This window comes from Manacus candei, unplaced genomic scaffold (assembly GCF_025592945.1).
Source record: "Manacus candei isolate 608988 ecotype Guabito, Panama unplaced genomic scaffold, ASM2559294v1 h1tg000148l, whole genome shotgun sequence".
NCBI classification, from domain to species: Eukaryota; Metazoa; Chordata; class Aves; order Passeriformes; family Pipridae; genus Manacus; species Manacus candei.
In genome coordinates this window covers 204,387-226,931 of record NW_026138196.1, presented here as the reverse complement: position 1 = coordinate 226,931, position 22,545 = coordinate 204,387, and the positions used below count along the sequence as shown (strand labels likewise).

Genomic DNA, 22,545 nt, shown 5'->3' with positions numbered 1-22,545 from the left:
TTCTTTTACATTAACAATGGCATTTATCAAAGCACCATAAAAATGTTAATTAGCCCTCACAACAAGTCTGCAAGGTAGGGAAACCTTCTCTTTTGCTGCAGCATATTGCTGACATAACTAGAACAAGGCCTAAGTCTGCTGCTTACTATTTGGGTTTCAATTGTGAATTACTGCATCATCTTGGGTCTGGTAACTCCTTTTGGGACGGTGGGGGATCTCTGTCTTCTCCAAGAAGTTCAAGAAAATTATGAGCTACAGGTTTCTATGCTTGTGGAGTGGAAAAAACCAGTATTTTGTCACCTAAGCAAGGTATGAGAAGAGTATAAAAGACCTGAGCTGTTTCTGGCTGTCCCTGTTCTTTCACAAAGGAGAGGAAGGGACTCTCCATCTCAGGAGTGCAGTCCTTCTCAAATCCATGGTCTAACAGGAAAGGAGCACTCAGGGACAGGAGAACCACACCAATAAAATTTAGTTCCTGATCAGTCTGGAAGGTTTCTAGTTGTTCAAACCTTCTTTACAGGTCAGAATATTTTTCACACCAGCTCACCAAAGTGTTTCCATTAAAATGGCCTCTCCCAAGATTTCTGGAAAAAAAAAAAAGGGGAGCAAACTGCACCTGCAACTCTACAGAGCTGGTGCTAGTCTGAGAAACACAGATTTCTGGTGTTAGGTGTGCTCTGGTCTCTGCTTTAATTCTCATTGCTTCTCCTGCATGAAACTTCTCTGCTGGAGCTCGAGGTCCATGGTATGAAGACAAGATGATTATTCTAAATGTAAGGTACCAACTACAGCAGCTGGGACAGTAGGAATTATTGTCATTATTATTATCATCACCCTTCTTCTTCTTCTTCTTCTTATTATTATTATTATTATCCTTCTTATTATTACTATTATTGCTGTCATTATTATTATTTTAACTCAAAGATAGATGAGTAAAGTGACAAGTCTTAGATAGGCATGAATTAAAGCTTTATTGTTCCAGACCTTGTCACAGATAAGGTTCAAAGCTGAGATACAGTGGAAGATGCTTCCCTGTTTGCTTCAAATATAACTGGGAGACTTGAAATGCTGGGAGAAGAGGAACAAAACAAAAAGAGGAGGAAAGCTGAAGCACTCTGGAAGAGAGGGAAGTGTCTCACTTATAATTTGTTTGGGTTTTTTAAGCTCAGTCTGAAAAGCTGATATCTAAGGTTACAACAGACACATTCCCTGTGGGTAATCACTCACCTCTCTGGGGTCCCCTGGAGCATTTGCCAGTGATGGTTTCTATATCAGAGTTTTGAGATGTAACAAGAACTAATAGTTTTTGCAGCAGAATGTACCATAAAAACTACCAATAAGTGAGTCAAGTGATTCAAAAGGGCTAACCAAGCAAAGTAAAGAAATAAAAGAAGGGAACTGAGGCAGTTACTCTATAACCAGGTGTATTGTCTTCAAGAAGGTCTTGAGGCAGTCACTTAGAACTTTGGGGGCTCCAAACAGAAAAGATCACCAAAGACCCCCAGTGAAGCTCCCCAAAGACCTTATAAGGATATGTATATATGTTAATAAGTGTTGGGAAATGTCATGGATATGTAACAAGAACGCGGGGAACTGAAAATGAATAATCATGTTGGTGCCTAAAATCAGAGAAATAGTTCTCTGGACAATTTTGAGTACAGAAAGGTAGAAAGCAGCTCTTTAACTGTGGTGCCTTTGGTGCACAAAATATATTGCACACACCCACAGTACAGGCCTTTACAATTTTTGTAATACCATCTAATTATAATATCTAGGCATTACCTCATTGATTACACCCAGCCCCAAAACTGTCTGTCCCATTGTCCCACCCTCAGACACACATCCCAAATTTGAGTCAGTGGTTACAAAATGACCACCCCTTCATCCCTGTCCTCCTCATCATCATCATCTCTGTCCTGCTTGGAACGGCTTCAAGGCTTCTGAGTAGTTTTTACTCAGTTATACCAAGTGCTGTGCCCCTTGTTATGTATTATTCCGAGTACATTTTCTCCAGATAAGCTGTTTTTCACCTTGCTCAAATCTTTGTCCGTTGGAATTTCAGTAAGGAACATTAAATAACATTTTCGGAAATCTCATACAAAGGTGTTAAAAGGTACTAAAGAGCTAAAAAAGTAGGTACTCAAATGTACTAAAAGAGCTAAAAGAGTTATATTAAAGTTTTATATAATATAGAGTTCAAGGCATCAATGTAATGTTGACATAAAAGCTGTAGTGGAGACACCTCTGTGTGCACCGTGGTGAGCTGATCCCCAGGGCACTCTGACCATGCTGGAATCATTCCTGACTGTTGAATCAAGGAATGCCTGGCTTCTAAAACTCACAAACTGAGTCTTAGAGGTTTCTTTTAAGAGAGGATTTTAGGCTGCCATGGTCTGTTGGTGCAACCCAAACCTCCCTATTACTGCTGAAAATGGTGCAAGTCTTCCCCGAAGGAAAACTTTACAAAAGAGAAAGGTGACCCAGGGGAGAGAAAATTCCTTGGTGACCAACCTGGGCACTGGCGCAGGAAGCAGTCCCTGGTCTCCACCCAGTGTCCCTGGCACTCGGCTCCGCCGTAGGAGGGTCCATTGCACTCCCTGGTCCTCTGCTGGGTCCCGTTGGAGCAGGAGGCGGAGCAGGAGCTCCAGCTCGACCACTCGTTCCAGTTGCCGTCCACTGAGTGGCCCAAAGAAGGAAAACAAACAGAATGTGAAAATCGCTCCCTCTGGAAAGAGGAATGTGAAAGATGGTCCAGCCTGTGCCTACAACGGATCGAGGCAAGGAGGGACAAACCGGAGTCAGCGAGAGAGAGGGCAAAGATCACCCAAAAAAAGTTTAGACAACTTTGCAACAGTGGTTTGTCGGGACACTCTGCAGCCTCCAGCTGGAATGTTTTGGTCCGACAGAATGCAAGTGCCACAACATTCCCATTTTTATGTTCCACACTCCACAGAACACCATAAAAGTTGAAATTATCAATATTACACGTTCCAACATAAAAGTTGAAATTATTGACGTTAAACATTCCAACATAAAAGTCAAAAGTAATAATATTGCTGATCCCAACAAAACATCAAAGCATGGATCATGTTTCCACTGAGCACTTTGAAGGAATCAGTATATTACCAGGACATTTCTCATTTGGGGCAATCAGCGTTTTTTTTTTTTTAAGGAACCCATTTTTCACCAAAGCAATGGATGAGCCCACAGGGAAAGAACTTTCTCAAGAACCCAATGCTCTGTTTTTTTATGAAAGCACATGCAGAAAACTTCAATCACAATGTTATCCATAGGAATCCACCCTGATAACCAGGAAATGTGGGAGCAAAGGTGTGCTCCAACACGAGACCAGGAGCAGTGTGTGTGTGTGTGTGGTCAGTGTACTTCTCTCGCAGCTGAATTAACACTGACAGGTTTGATGTGTCTCTACACAGCAGTGTCTGATAATTTAATAGAGGAGGGAGGTTATGATGGGAACGGGGTTGGAGAGAAACAGGAATACATCTTATTAACGTGGTAAGGACTGAGGCATTCCCAGGTGTGGCAGTTACACCCTAATTGGTCCCAGATCGACAGATCCATCACCCACTCTGCTGTTCCTGCAGCATTTTTACTCATTAGCAGCGGTCATCATGCTCTGTTTAGCTCTCATTAGCTGCCAGGTCTCACTCAGAAATACAACCTGAATCCCTGAAAAGTCTGAATTCTGGCTCAAAGCACATTGCAGCTCATTTGTTGTTTTTTTTTTTTTGGCTTTGTTTGCCGGTCCAAGAAAAATATATGCAAACTGGTCCCTTGTGAGATCTGCAAGGACTCCATCAGCCCTGGATAATCCCCATTGCAGCTGAGCAGCTTTTTGTTTGCAAAAACTGAGTAAAAAGAATGTCGAAACCCGTCCAAATGAACAACTATTAACTCAGAGGGGTTCAGAAGGTGTGAAAAATCAGGCAGGCAGAAAGGTACTTCCAAAAGGTGTTCGTTTTTAGCAATCCAAGATTGATGCTTTTATTGTGCACAAATTCAAGGCATTGTGCCAGTGCTTATCAATCCCAAAGAGGGGAAATGCAAGTTGAGGTGTCTGATCATTTCTCTGGAAATGATCCAAAACTCCACAAAGAAGGTCCTATCAGGTATAAATTAGAGTGGCTTTTCTACCTGAAGGTAGTGCTGTTAAGTTTCCATGAACTGATTGTAGAATCTAGAAATGGTTTGAGTTGGAAGCGACCTTTAAAGATCATCCAATTCCAACTTCCTGCCATGGGCAGGGACACCTTCTGCTATCCCAGGTTGCTCAGAGCTCCATCCAACCTGGTCTTGGACACTTCCAGGGATGGGGCAGCCACAGCTTCTCTGGGCAACCTGTGCCAGGGCCTCCCCACTCTCCCAGGGAAGAATTCCTTCCTAATAATGACAATGTCTGCCCCTCATTAACATTCCCCTGTGTCGGAAAACTGAGATTGTATTTATCACATTAAAAGTGTCATTGACAAAAAAAAGTGCATTTATCAACAAAAACTACATTTGCCAAATAAAAGGTTGAATGATCCAACAGCCTCCCTGCTGCTGTGGCAGTGGTGATGGGCTACCACAAGTGCCAGCATTTGGAGGTAGGAAAATAAAAGAGCTAAACCCATTATTTGATCATTCAGTGGGGGGATAGAATCACAGAACTGTAGCACATGCTGATTTTAAAGGAACCCATCAGGATCATCGAGTCCAACTGGCCCGGCACAGGACACCCCAAGAATCCCACCATGTGCCTCAGGGTGTCATCCAAACACTTATTGAACAGGTAATTTTATTTATTTCCTTTTTTTTCCCCTTCCTTTTATATATTTCTTCATTTTGCTTATTTCTTCCTTTTATTTATTTCTTCCTTTCATTTTTTTTTTTAATTTAATCAGGTTGTAATTTCAGAGATGTTTTAAATAATGGAGGACTGAGGTGGCCACCAGCCTCTTGCACTGGATGGGAAGATGCCTCTTGGCCATCAGATGCTGAAGGTTTTCCATCCCAGCCACAGCCAAGACCGTTCCCACCATGGTGGGAGTCTATCACAAATGTTCCTTGGAGTCTGGCTGTGCAGAGGCAGGCATTGTCTTCCTCCTTTTCTCCCTCTTCGAAGGATTTGGGGCTCAGCCTGTGGTTTCCACTGCTCCTGAGGAACAAAGGCTCCGTTGTCCCCGCAGCAGAGCATTTTCATCAGCTGTGGTAATAAATCCTCAGAGCAGGGTGGTAATGAGCAATGTGAGTGCCTGGTGTGACAAACACCCATTGTTGTGCTTCAGTGATTCCCCCGACGCCGCTCTCATTTGGCACTGCCAGGCCCCTGATTGCCTTTGTGGCATTAATTAGAGCTGAAGCCTTCACAGTTTGGGCTGCTTGTCTTTTCCACCGCTGTTTCATTCCACATATTTATTTGTATTTAAATTAATTATGGATCAATGTTAACTCAGGGTATGCTTTGTTGCCCAAGCAGTGCCAGCTCTGACTTCTTCAATTTGTCTTTCTTATGACAGAGTCGATTTGGTGTCTGGGATGTTCTCATTCCAAGTAGAGTCTTCTGGGCAGCAGCCAAAAAATCCAAGGATAGTTACTTGGAGCGAAAACTCGTTGGGAAATGCCAGGAGGCTTCTCACTAATGTTTTCACAAAGTTCTCATCACTCCCACAATCCCTCTCCTCCTCCGGGGACATAATAATGTCTCATAATGATTCTCATTAAACTGGAAAAATGTCAGTTGACATTACCCTGGGAGAGGGAGGGAATTTTGGGGAGGTCCCTCGTGTTCAGATCGTGCTCACCAGGACAACCAGAGTTAAATTAAGGGGTGCTCTGTTGTAAATCCTGGGCCAGTCTGGTTCAGAGGAAGGAAGCCACAGGAGCACAAATGGACTTCCAGGCAGTAAAAGTAATTTCATCTTCAGGTTCTTTCTGGTGTTTCGAAGCAAAACTCAGGGAGAGGCATCTGGAATTGAAATCTAGGGGCAGGGAAAAGGTACTTAAAGGTACTTGGCATGGAAGGCTATCAGAAGTTTTGGTCCATCTCACCACCCAAAGCGGGATCAGCTACAGAGAAAACTGCTATATATAGTGAATTAAACTTGCATATACAGTGAATTAATGCACATATATTACAAGAAAGTAGAACTATTAATTAATTCCAGCACAACAATAAGCACAGGCAAAATAACTTTAAACCATTCAATGGAGAGAACAGGTGAGAAGCTTAAGATGGCCTCGGAAATAGATCCAACCCATGTAATGTGTCCTCTGGGAGAGATTACAGAGGGCAAAAGTGAACCCAAGACAAATCTGAGCTGAATAACCCCAGAAAGCCCCTTTAGGCTGCTCCTTCAATGAGCCCTTTCCCTAAAGGGGATCCTCCTGGGGACAGTGCAGGTTGGGCAGTATTTCCTTGGAGTTGCCTATGGAGCTGGATGGGCTGAGCGAGGGCGTTTTCAGAGCCGGGGAGACCTGCTGGAGGGGGGAGGCTTTTAATCTGTCACTGTCCTTACCTGGGCAAAGCGCGATGTTGCAGAACTTGGTTTGCTTCTCGGGGCCCTCGCAGGGGTTGCCCCCGAACTGGGGGGGTTTGCAGGTTCGGGTGCGGTCCCTGTAGCCTCTCCCACACGTGGAGGAGCACAAGCTCCACGGAGACCACTCGTCCCAGGTGCCGTGAACTGCGGGGGAAGCAGAAGGAGTGAGTTCCCTTTCCCAAGGGAGGGCCTGAGGAAAGCGAGCGAGTGCCACAGGGCACAGCATCTTCCCACCCGGAACGCGTGGGAAGGCCGAGAACAAACCAGCCCGAAACTGTGCAAGGGGAACATCGTGTAATTTTTGTGCCGTGGCTTTTATCGACACCAAGTGCCTGTTACTTTCCAGTCTTTGACACGGACCACAATGCAGTTTTAATTCACCCTGATTTTTTTTTTAGATTTTTGAGCTGAAACATCCTTTTTTTGAGTAAAATATGAGAGGTACAAGGAAGCAGCATCACTATCACTTTTTCACTTCTTACCCTTATTTCTGTCCCTCAACACATTTTCTCACTGAATTGTCAAAGGCTACAACGTTTTAAATCTTTCAGGAAAGCTGTAGCCTTGATTACTGTCAGAGGTCAGTGACACCACAGGGGCAAAGCTAGGGAGACTTGGAAGAGTAAAATGGAATGGGCAACAAGCTCCAACCGTGCTCAAACCATCACTGGAATTAGAAATCTAGCCTATATATTAATCTAATCTAATTAGCCTGTTAATTTATATTAATCTAATCTTCTCCAATCTAATCGAATCTAATCTGGCCAAGATATTTATGGAAGTTTAGTCACTGTAATCTCTTGAGACCAAATGTTATAAGAATGCATTGAGCTTTCTGGAGGGATTTCATCCCTTCCAGCTTTACCGGAAAAGCAAATGCCAAATCAATAACGTTTCAGGAAAAGAAGAAACCCAAAAAAACAGGTACTTTTCCAGTCCTTCATCAGTTGTCAACAGTGACTGATGCCCCAGTGTCAGGAAAGGGTGTTCCAAGCTAATTGTCACCAGGCCTTGAGCATGATAAGGGATAACTAGAGAAGGAAATACAGGAAAGAACATGGATGGTGTTTTCACCACAGGTGGTGGTTTCACCACTGTAGAATTGCTTTTGAACACTGATGTTGCTGGTCAGGAGACACGAATAACACAATTTAACAGCATAAATCTTCCAAATAATCATAGAATCTCAGAATAGTAGAATGGTCTGGGTTGGAAGGGACCTTAAAAACTGTCTTGCTCCAACCCCCCGACATGAGCAGGGACATTTTCCACTATCCCAGGCTGCTCCAAGTCTCATCCAATCTGGCCTTGGACACTTCCAGGGATGGGGCAGCCACAGCTTCTCTGGGCAACCTGTGCCAGGGCCTCCCCACCCTCCCAGGGAAGAATTTCTTCCTAATATCCAATCTAAACATATTCTCAGCTTAAAGCCATTCCCCCTTATCCTCTCACTACATGCTCTTGTAAAAAGTCTCCATCTTTCTTGTAGGCTCCAGTCTCCCCAGAACATACTATTTCATCAAAATTGTGGGAGAAGGAGCATGAAAACAGAGGTGATGGATTTCTCGGTTCATCACCTACCAACATCCTGAGTGTTTCATGCTGATTTTGCACTGGTTGTTGCTGATGTCCAGTGTTGGAATCTGAGCAACTGAGTCACCTCGTGCTTCTCTTTCCCAAAACAAAACAAAAAGGGGAGGAGAGTTAAGGCACTATGGAGGTAAGGGAAGGGTCTCACTGATATTTTGTTCAGGTTTTTTAAGCTCACCCTGAAAAGCTGATATCTAAGGTGGGAGAGGCACATTCCCTGTGGGTAATCACTCTTATGGATGAGATCTTTCCCAGTCTGCTCCACACTGGAAATACCCCAAAGGACACCTGCCTTTGAGGTGTCTCATGTTCCTGGATTTTAGACAGCATGGAATTTTCCATAGCAGGGAAAACAGGTGCCCATCTCATGGTGCTTGGTCTAACAAAGGTCTCTGTGTGAGGCTTTAAGGTACAAAGAGAAGGAAGAGGGAACAAAAAACATCTTCCTTCAAGAATCATAGAATGGTTTGGACTGGAAGGGACCTAAAAGATCATCTAGTCCAACCCTCAGCAACACCTTCCACTGGACCAGGTTGCTCAAAGCCCTGTCCAACCCTGGCCAGGGACGTGGTGGCCACAACTTCCTTGTGCCAGTGTTTTCCAGAAGTATCACAGTGGAGACACCACAGGCAGCCAATCCCCCACACATCTCCCTTCCCCTGGTGCCCACAGATACCTGGGCACACGGCAGAGTTGTTGCACTGTCTCTGCTCCCGGAGGGGGCCACTGCACTGGGTGCTGTAGGAAGACGACACGCAGAACCTGGTCCTGGTCTGCCAGCCCTCCCCGCAGGTGGTCGAGCACACGCTCCAGGGGGACCACTCCTCTGCTGCAGGGTCACCTGTTGGGGTTGGAGCAGAAGGTGAGGATCCTTGGCACCTGGATCTCCAGGGAAGAGAATGCCAAGCTGCACTTCACCGGCTGTCGGAGGTCTGAGATGCTGCGCAACGTGTCCTACGGGTGGTGTGAGAAATGGGGGTAAGGGGGTTGGTGAGAAAAGGTGAGGGTTGAGAATGGGCTAAAGGGTTTTTTGGGGGGTGCTGCGTAGAGCTATAGCACACAAACACATGAGAAATTAGGGAAGGGTGTTGTGGAAGCATCAAAGGCAGGACAAGCTCCACCACTGATAATGAGGTGGAGTAGCCACTGAGGAACCACGTGGGATGTGTAACACCTACTGAGAGAGAGCACTAATTAAGCAACAGTGATTAGTCAGATACAGTAAATGTGTCCATAAATTGATCAGTTTTAAGGATTTAACTCCTTTCCCTGCCTTCTCACAGCCCCTGCCAACACAGATTTGCAGAGGAGGAGCAGACAAAGGAGAAAATGACTGTTCCTGAGAAGGGTCAGCTGGAGGAGTCCCACAGAATGTTCTCAGCATCTCCTTTGCCTGTGGAGACCTGCTCTGAGCACGTGACAAAGGACAAGGCTGACTCTTCCAGGGCATCACACTGTCCCTGTCAACTGCTTACCTGTTGGGGCAGCACTGGAAAGGAAAGTAAAAATACCCCAATGAGCAAAAAATGAGAGTGAAAAGCAATGAGATATAGTCTCTTTGTCACTAATATCCCTGCTGGGGGTGCTTCAGCAGGCCACAGCATCCAGATAATTCACCAAAAGTGTTACATGGGCTGGGAAAGGACAGTTTTCCATTAGTTTTCATAGGCACAAATCTACCCTTGACAAAATGCCTTTCTTCCCCACACAAAAACAAAAGCTGGCTGTCTCATTTAATTAAGCCATGCATTGTTTGGGTTCTCAGCTTTTTCATGGATTACTAATAATTACACATGATAAACCTGGAATGCAACATTTGGTATGTATAGCACACAGGCATATGGCACAAATAAACAGCAGCACATCTCTGATGTGTCACAGAGGGGCATCCCCTCCTAGCAACAAGTTCCTCAGAGCATCAGACCACACTGTGTCACATCCCAAAAAGATGCATCTGACAGACTATGGATGATAAAAGTGTCACAGCGCTGGGTGAAACAGGTAAGCAGGACTTCAGGGGTCGTACAGCACAGCCTGGGCTGCACCCAGCACTTGGATGTGTTATCTCACACCACCACCCCATTCCCAGAGAAAATTGGGCCTCAGACTCTGTATTAAACAGACCAGCTGCAACGTGGAACATGAAAGAGGCTCTACAGTTGGAGATCTCAGCCTGAGATCTCAGTGAAAGTTATAAACCAGCTGCATGAAAAGCAGCATCAGGACAGAGCTGTGATGGGGACTGTAAGGGTTGGAGACCACCAAACTGCCCAATGCTGCCTAAAGTTGTGCATGTCTGGCTTTTTCCTCGAGGTGGTGTCTTTATTTACTAATGTTTTCCATGTGCTATGGAATTTTATGCAGGATTTCAAGTGTTTGTGTCCCTCATCGAGATAGTCGTTGGGATTTTGGGTAGTTATCTACTTTGTTTGGTTTGTGTCATGTTTTTCAGCATGTCTGCTTTGAATATCTCCTGTCATTCAGGCTGTTGTGAATTAAAAATATGCCCACTAATTGCAGCCTGGGGAACTAATACCTGCCTGTTGAGAGGGGAAAGTGTAGAGGAAGACCTGACTTTCCTGTAAAATGGACAAACTTTTATTCCTTCATTTATTGGCTGGACATAGAAAGAGGTGGAGGTGAGGATGAGTCTTTCCCTACCTCATCTATGCCACTGTAATGATAATAATGAGATTTGTTGTTCATTAAGCCAAAGTTGCTCAATACTGTTCTGCTTTTGTGTTTTGTTCCATTAATCTGCCCAGTTGTTTCCAGTTAGAGGGATGTTATGGACCACTGGTCTTTATCTGGGATGTGTGGGAGACAGTGTGTGTTTTAAAGCTTTGGGGCTTCAAGAAACCATCGCTCCCACATCCTGCTTCTCAGATATTAGATCTCCTGATATACAAAGATCTGCATTTCCATGGTAATTTTCCTACCTTTTCAGTAAGGAACTGAACCAGCTCTGTCAGACAGACAGTCCTGGGGTCCTCCAAGTTCATCATGAGCAAATTTCCTTTGTGGTACCATCATTTCAACACTTCCCATTCAGAGTGGCCCAGACTCCAGGAGATCCCTTCTCAGCCCACAGATCCCAACCATTCCTGCTACCCTGCCTGCTTGGGCGCTGCATGGACAGACAATGTCCTTACAATTCTTGTTGAACACCCTTCCTCAGCCTTGAGCAACCTCCCCAGGACCTGCACCCAGAGCACCCAGAGCACCCAGTCCCTTAATGACAAGGAGCTGGGGGATTTTGGTAGGGAAACACACCCATTTTGTGCCCCAAAGTCTTTTCTGGGAGGCCAGAGGTGGGACAGAGGGAGCCTGCAGAGACACAAAGGCCTCCTCCATCAGCAGCTCATGGCTTGGAGAGCCCATCATCCCAACCATCCCATCACCTCCCCACTCCATCCCACCACCTCCCCACTCAGACCTGGGTGGGGTTTTCCAAACACCATATTCAGACAAGAGTTACTGTCTCAGTGTCTGAGTGAATGGCACCTTTGAACCAAATTCCACCTCTCCTGACTCTTTCTTTTCTTTATTACTTCTGGCTTTTGCCCTTTCACAGCAGAAATAACTGTGCTTAGAGGCAAATCTCCTCAATTATCATCTCTTGCATTGCACCAGTCCCTGGCTTTTAAACCCATAATACAGTTTACTTTCTAAGTGCTGGTTACTCCCTGGGTTTGGTGTCATTTTGAACTAAGCAATTTATCTCAGTCTACTGGGACATTACACCCAGACTAAGTCTCAAGCCTTGCAGAAATTTAACTCATGTTCAAACCATGTGAGACCCAGTTCTGGACTCTCTCAGGCATGAGACAAGATCTCTCATTCTCCACTCAAGAGGAGCAGAATATTGCCCGTCATCAAAACTGTGGATGAGAAGAATTTCTGCACTCCTGTGGATCAGATGGCAGCAAATACAAATTACTGGGCAAAACATATTCCAATTATTCATCTCAGAAGTGGATTCTGGCTCTGTATTTTGGTGTAATGGCAAGAAGTCTACCATGCTCATTGGTCTTGAAAGCCACCTAGTACAGCTCAGTGCTGTCTTATAATAGACCTGCCAGAGATTATAGAATCATGGAATGATTTGGTTGGAAGGGACCTAAGGGATCATCTCACTCCAACCCCCCGTCATGGGCAAGGACACCTTCTGCTAGACCAGGTTGCTCCAAGCCCCGTCCAACCTGGCCTTGGACACTTCCAGGGATGGGGCAGCCACAGTTTCTCTAGGAAACCTGTTCCAGTGTCTCACTCCCCCTCATAGTGAAGATTTTTTGCTAATATCCAATCTAAATATATCCTCCTTCAGCTTAAAACATTGCCCCTTGTCCTATCACTCCATGCACTTATCCAAAGTCCCTCTACCGTTCTCCTGGAGCCCCTTCAGGCACTGAAAGGGGCTCTAAGGTCTCTCCAGACCCTTTTTTTCAGCAGGCTGAACAGTCACAGCTCTTTCAGCCTGGCTCCAGAGCAGTGGTGCTCCAACCCCCCTGATGCACTCAACCAAATTTATCTCTGCCCCCAGAGGAGAAGAGGCCACGCTCTGCCCTCCATCATGACGTGCCTGAGAAAGCTGCCCCTGCTGGGTTGACCTTTGATTAGTCCTGTAATGCTCCAGACTAGCTTGGGGATGACCAGGAGCATCCCAAAGGATTTTACAGGGGTGAGTGCCCCACCTGAAGCGGGGAGATGGCCCTTGTTGCTCCCACAGATCCAGCTGCAGCAGCTGGAGAGGGTCCAGCAGGTGCCGCAGAATGAGACACGCTGGATGTCACTCCACAGGGATGTACCACTACAATCCAGGATCCTTTCCAGCTCCTAGCCAGCCCTGAGAGTAACTGAGCTCAGCTGGCTGTGTGTCCCCATCAGTGCCTGCAGCTTCTCCATGACACTCCTTCCCTGGGCACTAATGGAGCAGCACATCCCTGTCATCCTTCTGCCGGGATCCCTCTTTGCCATGGCCTTGTCTGTCAATCTGACATCTCTCCCTGTGCAAGACACCTCTCTGCTCACATCCTGCTGCTGGCAAAGTCCTCCTGGAAGCAGTCTGAGCTGGGAGAGCCCGTGCCAGGGACCTGCTGAGCTGGATCTCGCTCTTGTGCTATTGCTGGGAGAGACACGTGGGCAGGAGCAGCACCACGGCTGTGCCAGAGCCTGTGGGCCAGCAGGACCTGGGTACCAGGGAGATGAAGGGCTGGCAGGAGAAAATGCTACTCTTCAACTGGGCATTGCTGTTCCCTTGTCCCTAGTCCTTTATGGTTGGCATATTTTTTGTATTTCATATTTTTCTAGGTCTTGAGCTGAAGTGACGTGACTTATCCCCTACAAACTGTGCCCACAGCCAGGGAAAGTGTGGGCTTTGCCTTGGCATCCCCAGCTAAAGATTCCCTCTGATCCCTTGCTGGACTGTACCTTCTGACTGCTTTCTACATCTCCATTCTGATTTCCTGGAGCAGCTTGGCTGTAGCTGGTGCTCCTGAGACAGTGATAGGAATGTGGGAAGCTTTGCAGCAGGACAATGCACATCTCCCAGCTCATGCTGCATTCAGGGACAGCACAGCCTAAAGCCAGCCATGCTCCAGCAGTGCCCACCATGGCAGGAAGTTAACAGGGATGTCACTGAGCCCAGATCCAGCATCCAGCTGCACAGCAGGAAGAAACGCCAAGCTATGAAGCTGATGGCAGAGCTACAGCCTGGAACAGAGCTCTGAGGAAGCACCTGAGACCAGACAGAGTAGGAACAAGGGACATCACAGGACCTGCCTTGGAGTGCCCTCCCTTCCTCCAAGTGTGACTGAGAGATTAAGCTGAGATTCACCAGATTATAGTGGTACAAACGTCCTCTCTCTCCTGCAGCCTTTTGCCAGCTGCCACAGATCCTCCAGACAGTGGGGCTGCTCCCACTGGGGGGAGCAGTTTCTGTGTAGGGTAGAAAGAAAATTCAGACCATCCCTTGCCTTGTGTTGAAAGCCACAACCCCAAAAATTGTCTGATCACACCCAGAGCCTCCACCCCACACAGACTCCTGACACTGTACCACAGCAAAGTCCTGCTGGGTTGGATGGAGCACAGCTGACCTACACCAGAATAAGACCCACTCTCACTTATAATGAAATCACTTCTCTGAAGCCTTTCTAGAGCACAAAATGCTTGCAAGGTCACTGGGCAATGATTATGACCTGTGGCCAGGTTCAGCACACCTTGCTTTGCCCAAGACCCATGATGACTCTGCCAGAGAATGAAGCCATGAAGGGAGAGCACAAAACCTTTCCAGATTGAATCATAGAATCATTAACCAGTTTGGCTTGGAAGGGACCTTCAAGATCATCTCGTTCCAAGCCCCCTGCCCTGGGCAGGGACACTTTCCACTCGACCAGGTTGCTCTAAGCCCCATCCGACCAGGCCTTGAACACTGTCAGGGGTTTATGCCAGATTGAACACTGTTTATGCCAGATTGGAGCTGGCATAAACCCAGGTCCAGTTCATTCCCATCTTCCCATACCACACCCTCTGAGACTACTACATATTATTCCCCTTCTGTTGCAGAAGGGTGGAAGGTCCTGCTGCAGAGCTTACAAGTCCTTGCACAGCACTAAAGGCCCAGTGACAGAGGAAATCAGTCCTGTTCTCTCCTCACCAAGCCCTGCTTGCCCTCTCCTACGCTCAGTGTGAAGGCATGACAAGGACATCAGTGAAGAGGCTGCATTGCAGTAAGGTCAGCTTTGGCTTCATGAACCATGGCTGCTTAGATAGTTCACACAAAGCGGTGGCTCAGATGTGTGGGGCTCAGGCAGCGGGACGAGGAGCAGTCTGTGAGATGTATGGCCTTGTTGGGGCTTTGTGTCTAACCCTTTCTGCTTTCTCTGGCTGATGGCACCAACACAAAACCCTGCAGGGCGATGGAATGGGAACAAACTGGGTGATGAGCGTTTGTTCGGGGGAAAGTCTCCCCCACAGTAACCTGGGGGAAAAGTGATGGTTAGAGGGGTCATTGAAACAGTGGAGAGAGTCAGTGAGCCAGGGAGTGCAGGGAGCAGGCAGTGCCAGCTCCAGGGGCTGCTGGGGGAGGTCAGAGCTTACCTATTTGAGGTGCAGGGTACCCGTAGTGCTGCAGTTCGTCAGGGTCCTCTCGCTTTCTGTTATCTGTGGACCTCAGCGATTGGCTTCTGGAATTATAGCGTCCATTGGCTATGGCAAGGTAATGGGTCATGTAAATACACCTTGGTTCACTCTGCAAGATCTTTCACTACAAAGGTTACACGTATAAACAACAGCCACCTGCCACCACCACCTGCTTGCCAACCCCAACACCCCTGGCCACCAGTAATTCCCGAAATTTAGCACCAAGCCAGCCTGAGAGACTCAGGCTGGGTGGCAGCTCAACCTCTTCTTTCTCAGTGAGACTCGGGACCATGCAGAGTATGATCCCTTATGTCTGGTCTTTAATTGCAATGATTTTCTAGGGTGCCTGTACTCCTTGCTGCACTTGTGGAGGATTTATCCTCTTCAGACGTGCTGGCACTGAATCCCACCATCCCCAGTAGTGCTCTGAGGTTTATGGTGGTGACTGGTAGTAATTTGTTGTGGAAAATTCTGCCTTGCAGCAAAGATCTACTCAGAAATGCTCTGTAGAGGAATCAGAAATGCTCTGCAGAGGGACCAGAAAATGCTGAGTGGAGCAGGCAGGTGAGGGCAGGTGAAAAGGAAAGGGATAACTCAAAAGGATGTCTCTTTGTCAGACTCTATACCCTGTCACCAGCAACAAGGAGAGATGAAAGTCTGGCATCAACAAAGTCCCAACAGAGCTGTGGCTGGGAACCTTTCCAGCTCAGTGGAAGAGAGGAACTCCTGACCCTTGTGTCCTATCTGGAAATCTCCCACGGAGACCACGGTGTTGAGTTCAGAAGGTAAATAATGTGAATCAAAGGCATTTGACTCCTAACTGACAGCTCTCACCCCTGTTCTTCCAAAGCCATACTCTGCCAGCTTTCCATTTTCATCCCGTGTGGATCAGCCCTGAATTTGCTACAGGGGAAACTAAAATTCCCGTTCTCCACGTTATTGGGTGTGTTGCAATCCTGACACGTGCCCTCCCGAGCAAAGAGAGAAACAACAACCAGATCCCACCCACCAGCAGTGCCTGCTGTAAATCAGGAGAGCTCAGCTGACTCCACTGGAGTCACATGGAACAGCAGAGAGCAGAGCTGAGCCCCAGTAATCTGAGATCTGGCAGCCAATTTGTTTCCAAACAGCAAGTACCAGACGGAGGACCTTTTCCCCCCAAGGAGGTAAAACAATCAGACATCTTTTCAAGAAGTATGAACTGCCAAGAGATGAAATGGTGACAAATTTGACCCCGGAACCCTGAGAAAATTAATAAAGGTTAATGAAGCTTCAGTGTGGTGGCAGGAGTCTTTATTGCCATCCAAAAAGGGAAAGCAGAGGAGGGAGAGGAATGATTCAGAGAGTCCCTGCCAGGAGCTTTATATTCAGCAGTTTGGATCATGGAAGAGTTTGTGAAACAGTATTATTTGCCATCACTGTTGCCTGAGAGCAGGACTTGAGGAATGAAGGAACTGGACACATCGACTCCTGCAAACCTTCCCAGCACTGACTGGTTGCTGGCTGGAGAGGAGGGACAAGGCAGTCACCCCCCTGCCATCCTGAAGGGAAAGACAAACATCCTGGAATTTGCATACACCTTGTTTTTATATGGCTTTTAACTGGAATAGAAAGGTCTCAAATACTATGGTTTTTTAGCCAAAAATCATGGGACTTTCCTCTGCGAGATTCAATTAAAAAAACCCCAACCTCTAACTAGTTTTCCAATACCCATTTTTTTCAGTTTGCTTCAGAGAGAACTTAAATTTGTCCCATATTTGGGACTTCTCACAAACCCTGCTCCATTCCGACCACCCATCCCTGGCTATACCCACCCACCTTCATCTGCTCTGATTTGCATCCTCTTCAGGAAATCTCACAAACCACAAGAGCACACAAAATCTCCACGTGCAGCAAATCCCAGAGGCTTCCCACGGACTTGTTTAGGCTGGGAGGAGAAAGTGGGGCTGGGCATCAAGGAGGAGATGTGGAGCTTGGATGGCTGTGCCAGCTGCCCAGAGCAAGGAAGGTGACAAAGAAAATTTGGGACTGAGTATCCCAGAAGCAGTCAGTGAGCATGGATGGATGAATGCACAGAGAGATAGGACACAGGACAGAAGGAAGGAAAGATAAAAGAGACACCCTGGCACCCTGAACCTCCTCTCACCATTTATTTGGGCCCCTTGTTACTCACATCTCCTAATGACTGAGCTCGATTCTGAAGGAGCAGAATGATTTCCTTTGCTCCCTGACAGTCTGCACTGCTATTTCTCATCCTAATTAAAGCCAATCAGGCCTAGTGGCTGAATGAATGACCCTTCCAGCTTGTCCCAAGCCTCCCCCAGCAAAAGCAGCCTCCAGAGTCGCTCCACTGCTTCAGGCAGCCTGTCTCCCCTTGCAAAAGGGACTGCAGAGAAGCAAATCTGTCTCTAACCCCAAACATGGCTTAGATTTAAGCTGGACAGTTCCTTGAGGAATAGCAAAAATCAACCTTGGTTCCAAAGAAAGCAGGGAGATGCCAGGTCCCTTGTGAACAAGGGGAAGTTGATGCAAGTGATGCTTTGCTGTGGGTTTTATGCACCTGAACTTTTTGGTGTGGAGGCCAAGAAACAAAGGCCGTGGGGAACTGGTTGGATTTCAACAGCCTGCTTCCCACAGCAGGGTCAGTGGAGAGGAGTAATTCCAGGATCAAAGCAAGGCCTGGACTTGATTTACATCCCATCTGCATAAGTACCATGAGGAAGGCACAGACAGCACCTTGGAACACAACCAAAGGGAAAAAAGTAAAGGCTTCAAAGTGCTGTGGGCCAAGGTTTTAACATCCAAGCCTGTCTCACAAGAGCCACACACACTGGGCTCATGCCCCAAACAGGAGAGGCAAAGCAAACAGCAGGATCATGAAAATTATCCAGGCAAGCTGGGATGGTGGAAATGAATGGATGGACCAGAGCAAAGAGTGGAAAAGGATTATTAAAAAAAAAAACCCAAACATTCAAATGGTGTGAATGAATCTCAGTGTAATAAAATTGAAAGGAAAGGTGGTGGTTGTGGAGTTTTTACGACCTCTGGCAGCTGCTAAAGAGTAAATTAGAGAAAGGTAGAATCAGCAAGAACCCCTAAAAGCCAAGATCTTAGTGGATGCAAAAGAGGGTCATTTTGGAGGCCACTGGATATGTGGCAATCACACCAACAATCACCCAAAGCATTTTGAACATCTGAGACTTGTGAAAATGTCTCTGGACCCTCAGATCAGCTGAGTGTCACCACCATTGAAAGAGGGGACAGGGTGAAGTCTCTGCAGCAGCAGCAGGTATCTGTAGGATCTATAGGACAAGGAGCTCTTCCAGTTTGCTGTGAGTTCCAGCCTGGCCAGCAGGGAATGAAGATGTTCCTACACATGCCCAGGATATTCCAGCTTGGTGGCTGCAGCAAAAAGACTATTTTTAATGGAAATCAGGGGTGGCAGAGACTGAGGCTCAACCTTTGGAATGTCATGTGCAGTGTGCATTCCTTCACACCACAGTCCCACAGCTGCAGGGCTTGATGCTGAACTTGCTGGGTGCTGGAAATCCGGTGTGGAATGACAGGACTATGCAAGTGTCATGCTGATGGCAGGATGTGGTCACCCCTTCCCCAGCCATGGGGAGATGCATCTGCCCAATCTGCATATTCATAAATGTCAGGGATGGGTTTGTGCTGCCTCTGCCAGATGGGATGGCAGGATTTCAGCTGGCTCCTCTTTGGATTCTCATTCCCCAGGAATAAGTGCAGGCTGCCCACATCCCTGATTGTTCACGGATTTCTCCAGCACTGCAGAGTTCCCACGCCAGGGTCAGGCCTATGACATTCCCACTCTGGTTTGGATGTTGTCCATCCAGGATCTCTGAGAGGACCCTCTGAGCAGTCACAGCTTCAGGAACCTGAAGGACCATTTGCAGCCAAGAAGGGCCACTGGAGCACAGTGGGTGTCCCTTTTCATCCATAGTAGGAGTGCCTGGAAAACTCCTCTGTAAGCACTTGCCACCACACTTGGGTTGGCATTTTTTTCTTCCTTCTATAAAACAGCAATTCCTGGCCAAATCCAAGAGATGAAGGAAATCTCCCCTGTCTGTGCTGGAGATGAGGAGAGTCTTCTTGAAAGAAGTGTTTTCCAGCATGAAAGCATCAAAACAGGGCTCAGCAGTTTGTCTCCAAAGAGGATTTTGTGACAATTAATTGGAATTAACTCATTTATTGCAAAGGAATAAATCACTCCGTGCTGCCTGATTCTGTAGGTGTAGTCTCTGGTCCTTTGCTTCTAGCAAAGAAAAAATCAGAATTACAATAAAAACTGAGTGTTGTCCTTCAGATTGTGTCTCTTGAGCTGCCACAAAAAAAGGCTCTGCCTAAGCCAAGCTGCTGCTACCAGACAAAATTCCCTTTCCAGGTTGGGATCAGCCTTCAATACAGTTTTTCCTCAGTGTTTCACATCTTTTGGGTTTTGCCCATGGAAAGCTTACCTGGCTCACTTTTCACTGGGCTTGGGGATGTATCCCTGGGGAAATTTAGCCAGAAGAACATCCAGCAAGACACTCCAAAACATGAAAGAGCAGACATGGTGGCCAAAATGAGTGGAAAAACAGAAAGACCACATAAAAGTGGTGCCTGTGGAGTCAGTCAGCCACCCCTGTGCACTGATTTCAACCATTATGGCCTCCAGACAATATGTTCAGAGTCAACTCTAAGAACGAGGTGTCTGTGCCCATATTTTGGTGACAAACTGGCAGAATTGACACCTCTTGGAAACACTGAGAGCCACCATTTCCACTTCTGCAGAGAAGGACCTGCTAAAGATCCTTCTGGAAAAGGAAGAATGGCAGGACCTGGAGAAGGTCCACCTGGGGGAAGAGTTGAGTGACAAGAAAGACTAAATCCCTTTACAGCGTTTTCCATGTCCAGGTAAAATAAAACAACCAATCAAACCCTCAAAGATCTTCCACAAAAGTTCATCTCAGCAGCTCCAGGGAGCTGAGTGTCAGCACTTCAAGTTATTTTCACTGAGAACCTGCCTCAGATGCTGGAGATCCAAATAAACAGCTAAAGTTCTCTTGCTAATCATCCATCAGATTCTGAGACACTTTGGCAGAAGCAAGAAAAGGGGAAGTCAAAGAAAAGAGATAGGTTTGCCCTTGTTTTGAAGGTTATGGTGGTATTTGTGTTATTCTGACACAATTTGCTTGGTCAGCAGCTTCTCAGTGGACAAGTTTCAATTTATCTCCACAGTAAAAGGAAAATATCAGAGTGCTAATCCCTGTTTTGTTTTGTCAGACCTTTCGGTCAAGGAAAAGAGTGGGTTTTTCCTACCAGAAAATTAAGATCTCAGCTACTCCACAATACCTCAGAAGCTGCTCAGGCATTATTACAAGCTACTCAAATGCTGAATAATTCAGGATACAGTTCTTCTTCTGGCCACTTCCTCTTTTTCCTTTTTTTTCCTTTTTTTTTTTGTTTCTTTTTAATTAAAACAAAGTAGAACCTATTTAAACTGCAATATATAGTGAACACTTAGGAAAATAACAGTTCCAGTGAAAGAACAAAGTTCCTACTCATCCCTAACAAATCTATGAGCTAAAGTCAATATGAAAATAACAGTGACACATTTAAAACAGGATTTCTAATCTACTTTTAAATCCTCTTAGGTTTTGGTGCAGATCAAAGCAAAAAGAAAGAAAAGATATGTGCAAAAAAAATTAGAAACCCTTCTTGGGTCAGAAGTGCATCTCCTTAGGCAAAGGCAACAAGGGACAGGTTCACTGAGAGGTGAGTTCAAAACCAAATGCACAGTTTTGGGAGGTATGAAGAGTTACAAGTTTGTTTTGAGGTAGGCAGAAACCTCAAGATGTGCATGGACAAGTCTTCTTGAAAGGTTTATTGCTGACATCTTCCCTCAAATATTTTCCAGCATGGAATTATCACAAGGGGGCTCAGCAGCTTGTCTCCAAAGAGGCTTTTGGAACAATTAATCAGAATTAACTTTTTTATTTCAAAGGAATAAATCCATTTTTGCTGCCCCACTCTGTGGGTGTGCTCTCTTTTCAAACTTGGGTTTTTCACTTAGCTCAAGATTCTTTCTTCCCAAATAATCTCAGCTGAACTCATCTCACTGTGATTTGGAGCAGGAGTTGACTGGGAATGTAATGGAAAGGGGACAGGGAGACAATAGTGAAATAATTTATTGAATCAGAACCCGTCTGGGGTACAATCAGGGTTTGCTGCACCTGGGATTGGCTTTACTCAATGTTGTGTTCTCGAAAATGAGTGAGTAACTAGTGAGTAAATAAAGATTTATCCTGCACTGCTGTACTCTGTGCAATGAGAGGAGCTGGAAATCCAACCCACACTTCCAGGCTCCATGGCTGTCCACCATCCCACTCCATCCTTCCTTGCCACCACAACCTCAGGAGAACTATCATGAAGAAGAGGCAAAGTTTCATCCCTGGGGAAGATCAAGAGAAGATGTTTTGCTCCTTGCTCAGTTATGGTGAATCTGGACCTGGAAAAATGTCCATTCCGCCGCGCTGAAGTCCAACAGGGACTTGTGAAAGAATCCAACAGGGGCTTGGAAGATGGTTAAGGATGAGGATGGGTGTCCTGCAAAGAGAATCTGGGGAACTGGGTCCCCCCCTAGTTTGTCCAGAACGTGAGGGGCTGTCTAAGGAGCTTTTCTGCTTGTTGTCCCTTGTGCCCCCATGTTCAAACAATGGCCACCCCTGCAGATCCCCCTCTACCCACTCACAGTGCCACCTCCACCTTCTTCTGCTTCACACCATTGCCCACCAGGACTGGTGTGGCCCTTCCTCCATCGCCATTCAGTCCCACAAGTGTCTTTCAGGACCAGTTTCCATGTCCTTGCACTCCCACCCTCAATCCACAGCTCTGTTACAACGATAAAGTCACCAGCAAGTATAGGGGGACATGGATTAAATATCCCTTGTGTCGGGCAAACCTCAGAAGGAGATTAGCAACTGTGAGTCAAGGAGAGGAAATTCAGTATCCCAGGTTTCATTAAAAAAAAAAAAAGCCTAATTGCAACATATTTTAAATTTATGGAAATGTTAAAATATGCATGAAATCATTTTAGCCCTTATTAGAGGAATATATTTATGTCCCTTTATTTGAACTTCCCCTTTATCAGGAGATACTTCCCAGCCTTTGAAGACAGTTGAACTTTCCCTAGTTATTTGACTAATCAGAGGAGTTGTTCAAACATTCTCCACCACGAATTTGAAATAAAAAGAAGGGAATAATCATAATCAGC

General features: G+C 46.2%; 1 protein-coding gene across 16 annotated transcripts in view; it reads right to left on the bottom strand.

Moving 5' to 3' along the window:
- The window catches only part of ADGRB1 (adhesion G protein-coupled receptor B1), a 300,832-nt gene that overhangs the window by 153,842 nt on the left and 124,445 nt on the right, over positions 1–22,545 (bottom strand). For 12 of the 16 annotated variants that reach the window (XM_051771931.1, XM_051771936.1, XM_051771932.1 and 9 more), the window contains 4 exons: positions 15,228–15,335; positions 8,806–8,970; positions 6,510–6,683; positions 2,512–2,676 (listed from right to left, as the gene is read on the bottom strand). In XM_051771931.1, coding sequence (XP_051627891.1) covers positions 2,512–2,676; positions 6,510–6,683; positions 8,806–8,970; positions 15,228–15,335 — 612 coding nt within the window. The remainder of the gene's footprint in view (positions 1–2,511; positions 2,677–6,509; positions 6,684–8,805; positions 8,971–15,227; positions 15,336–22,545) is intronic. The other 4 variants (XM_051771930.1, XM_051771942.1, XM_051771937.1 and 1 more) reach the window with 2 other exon arrangements.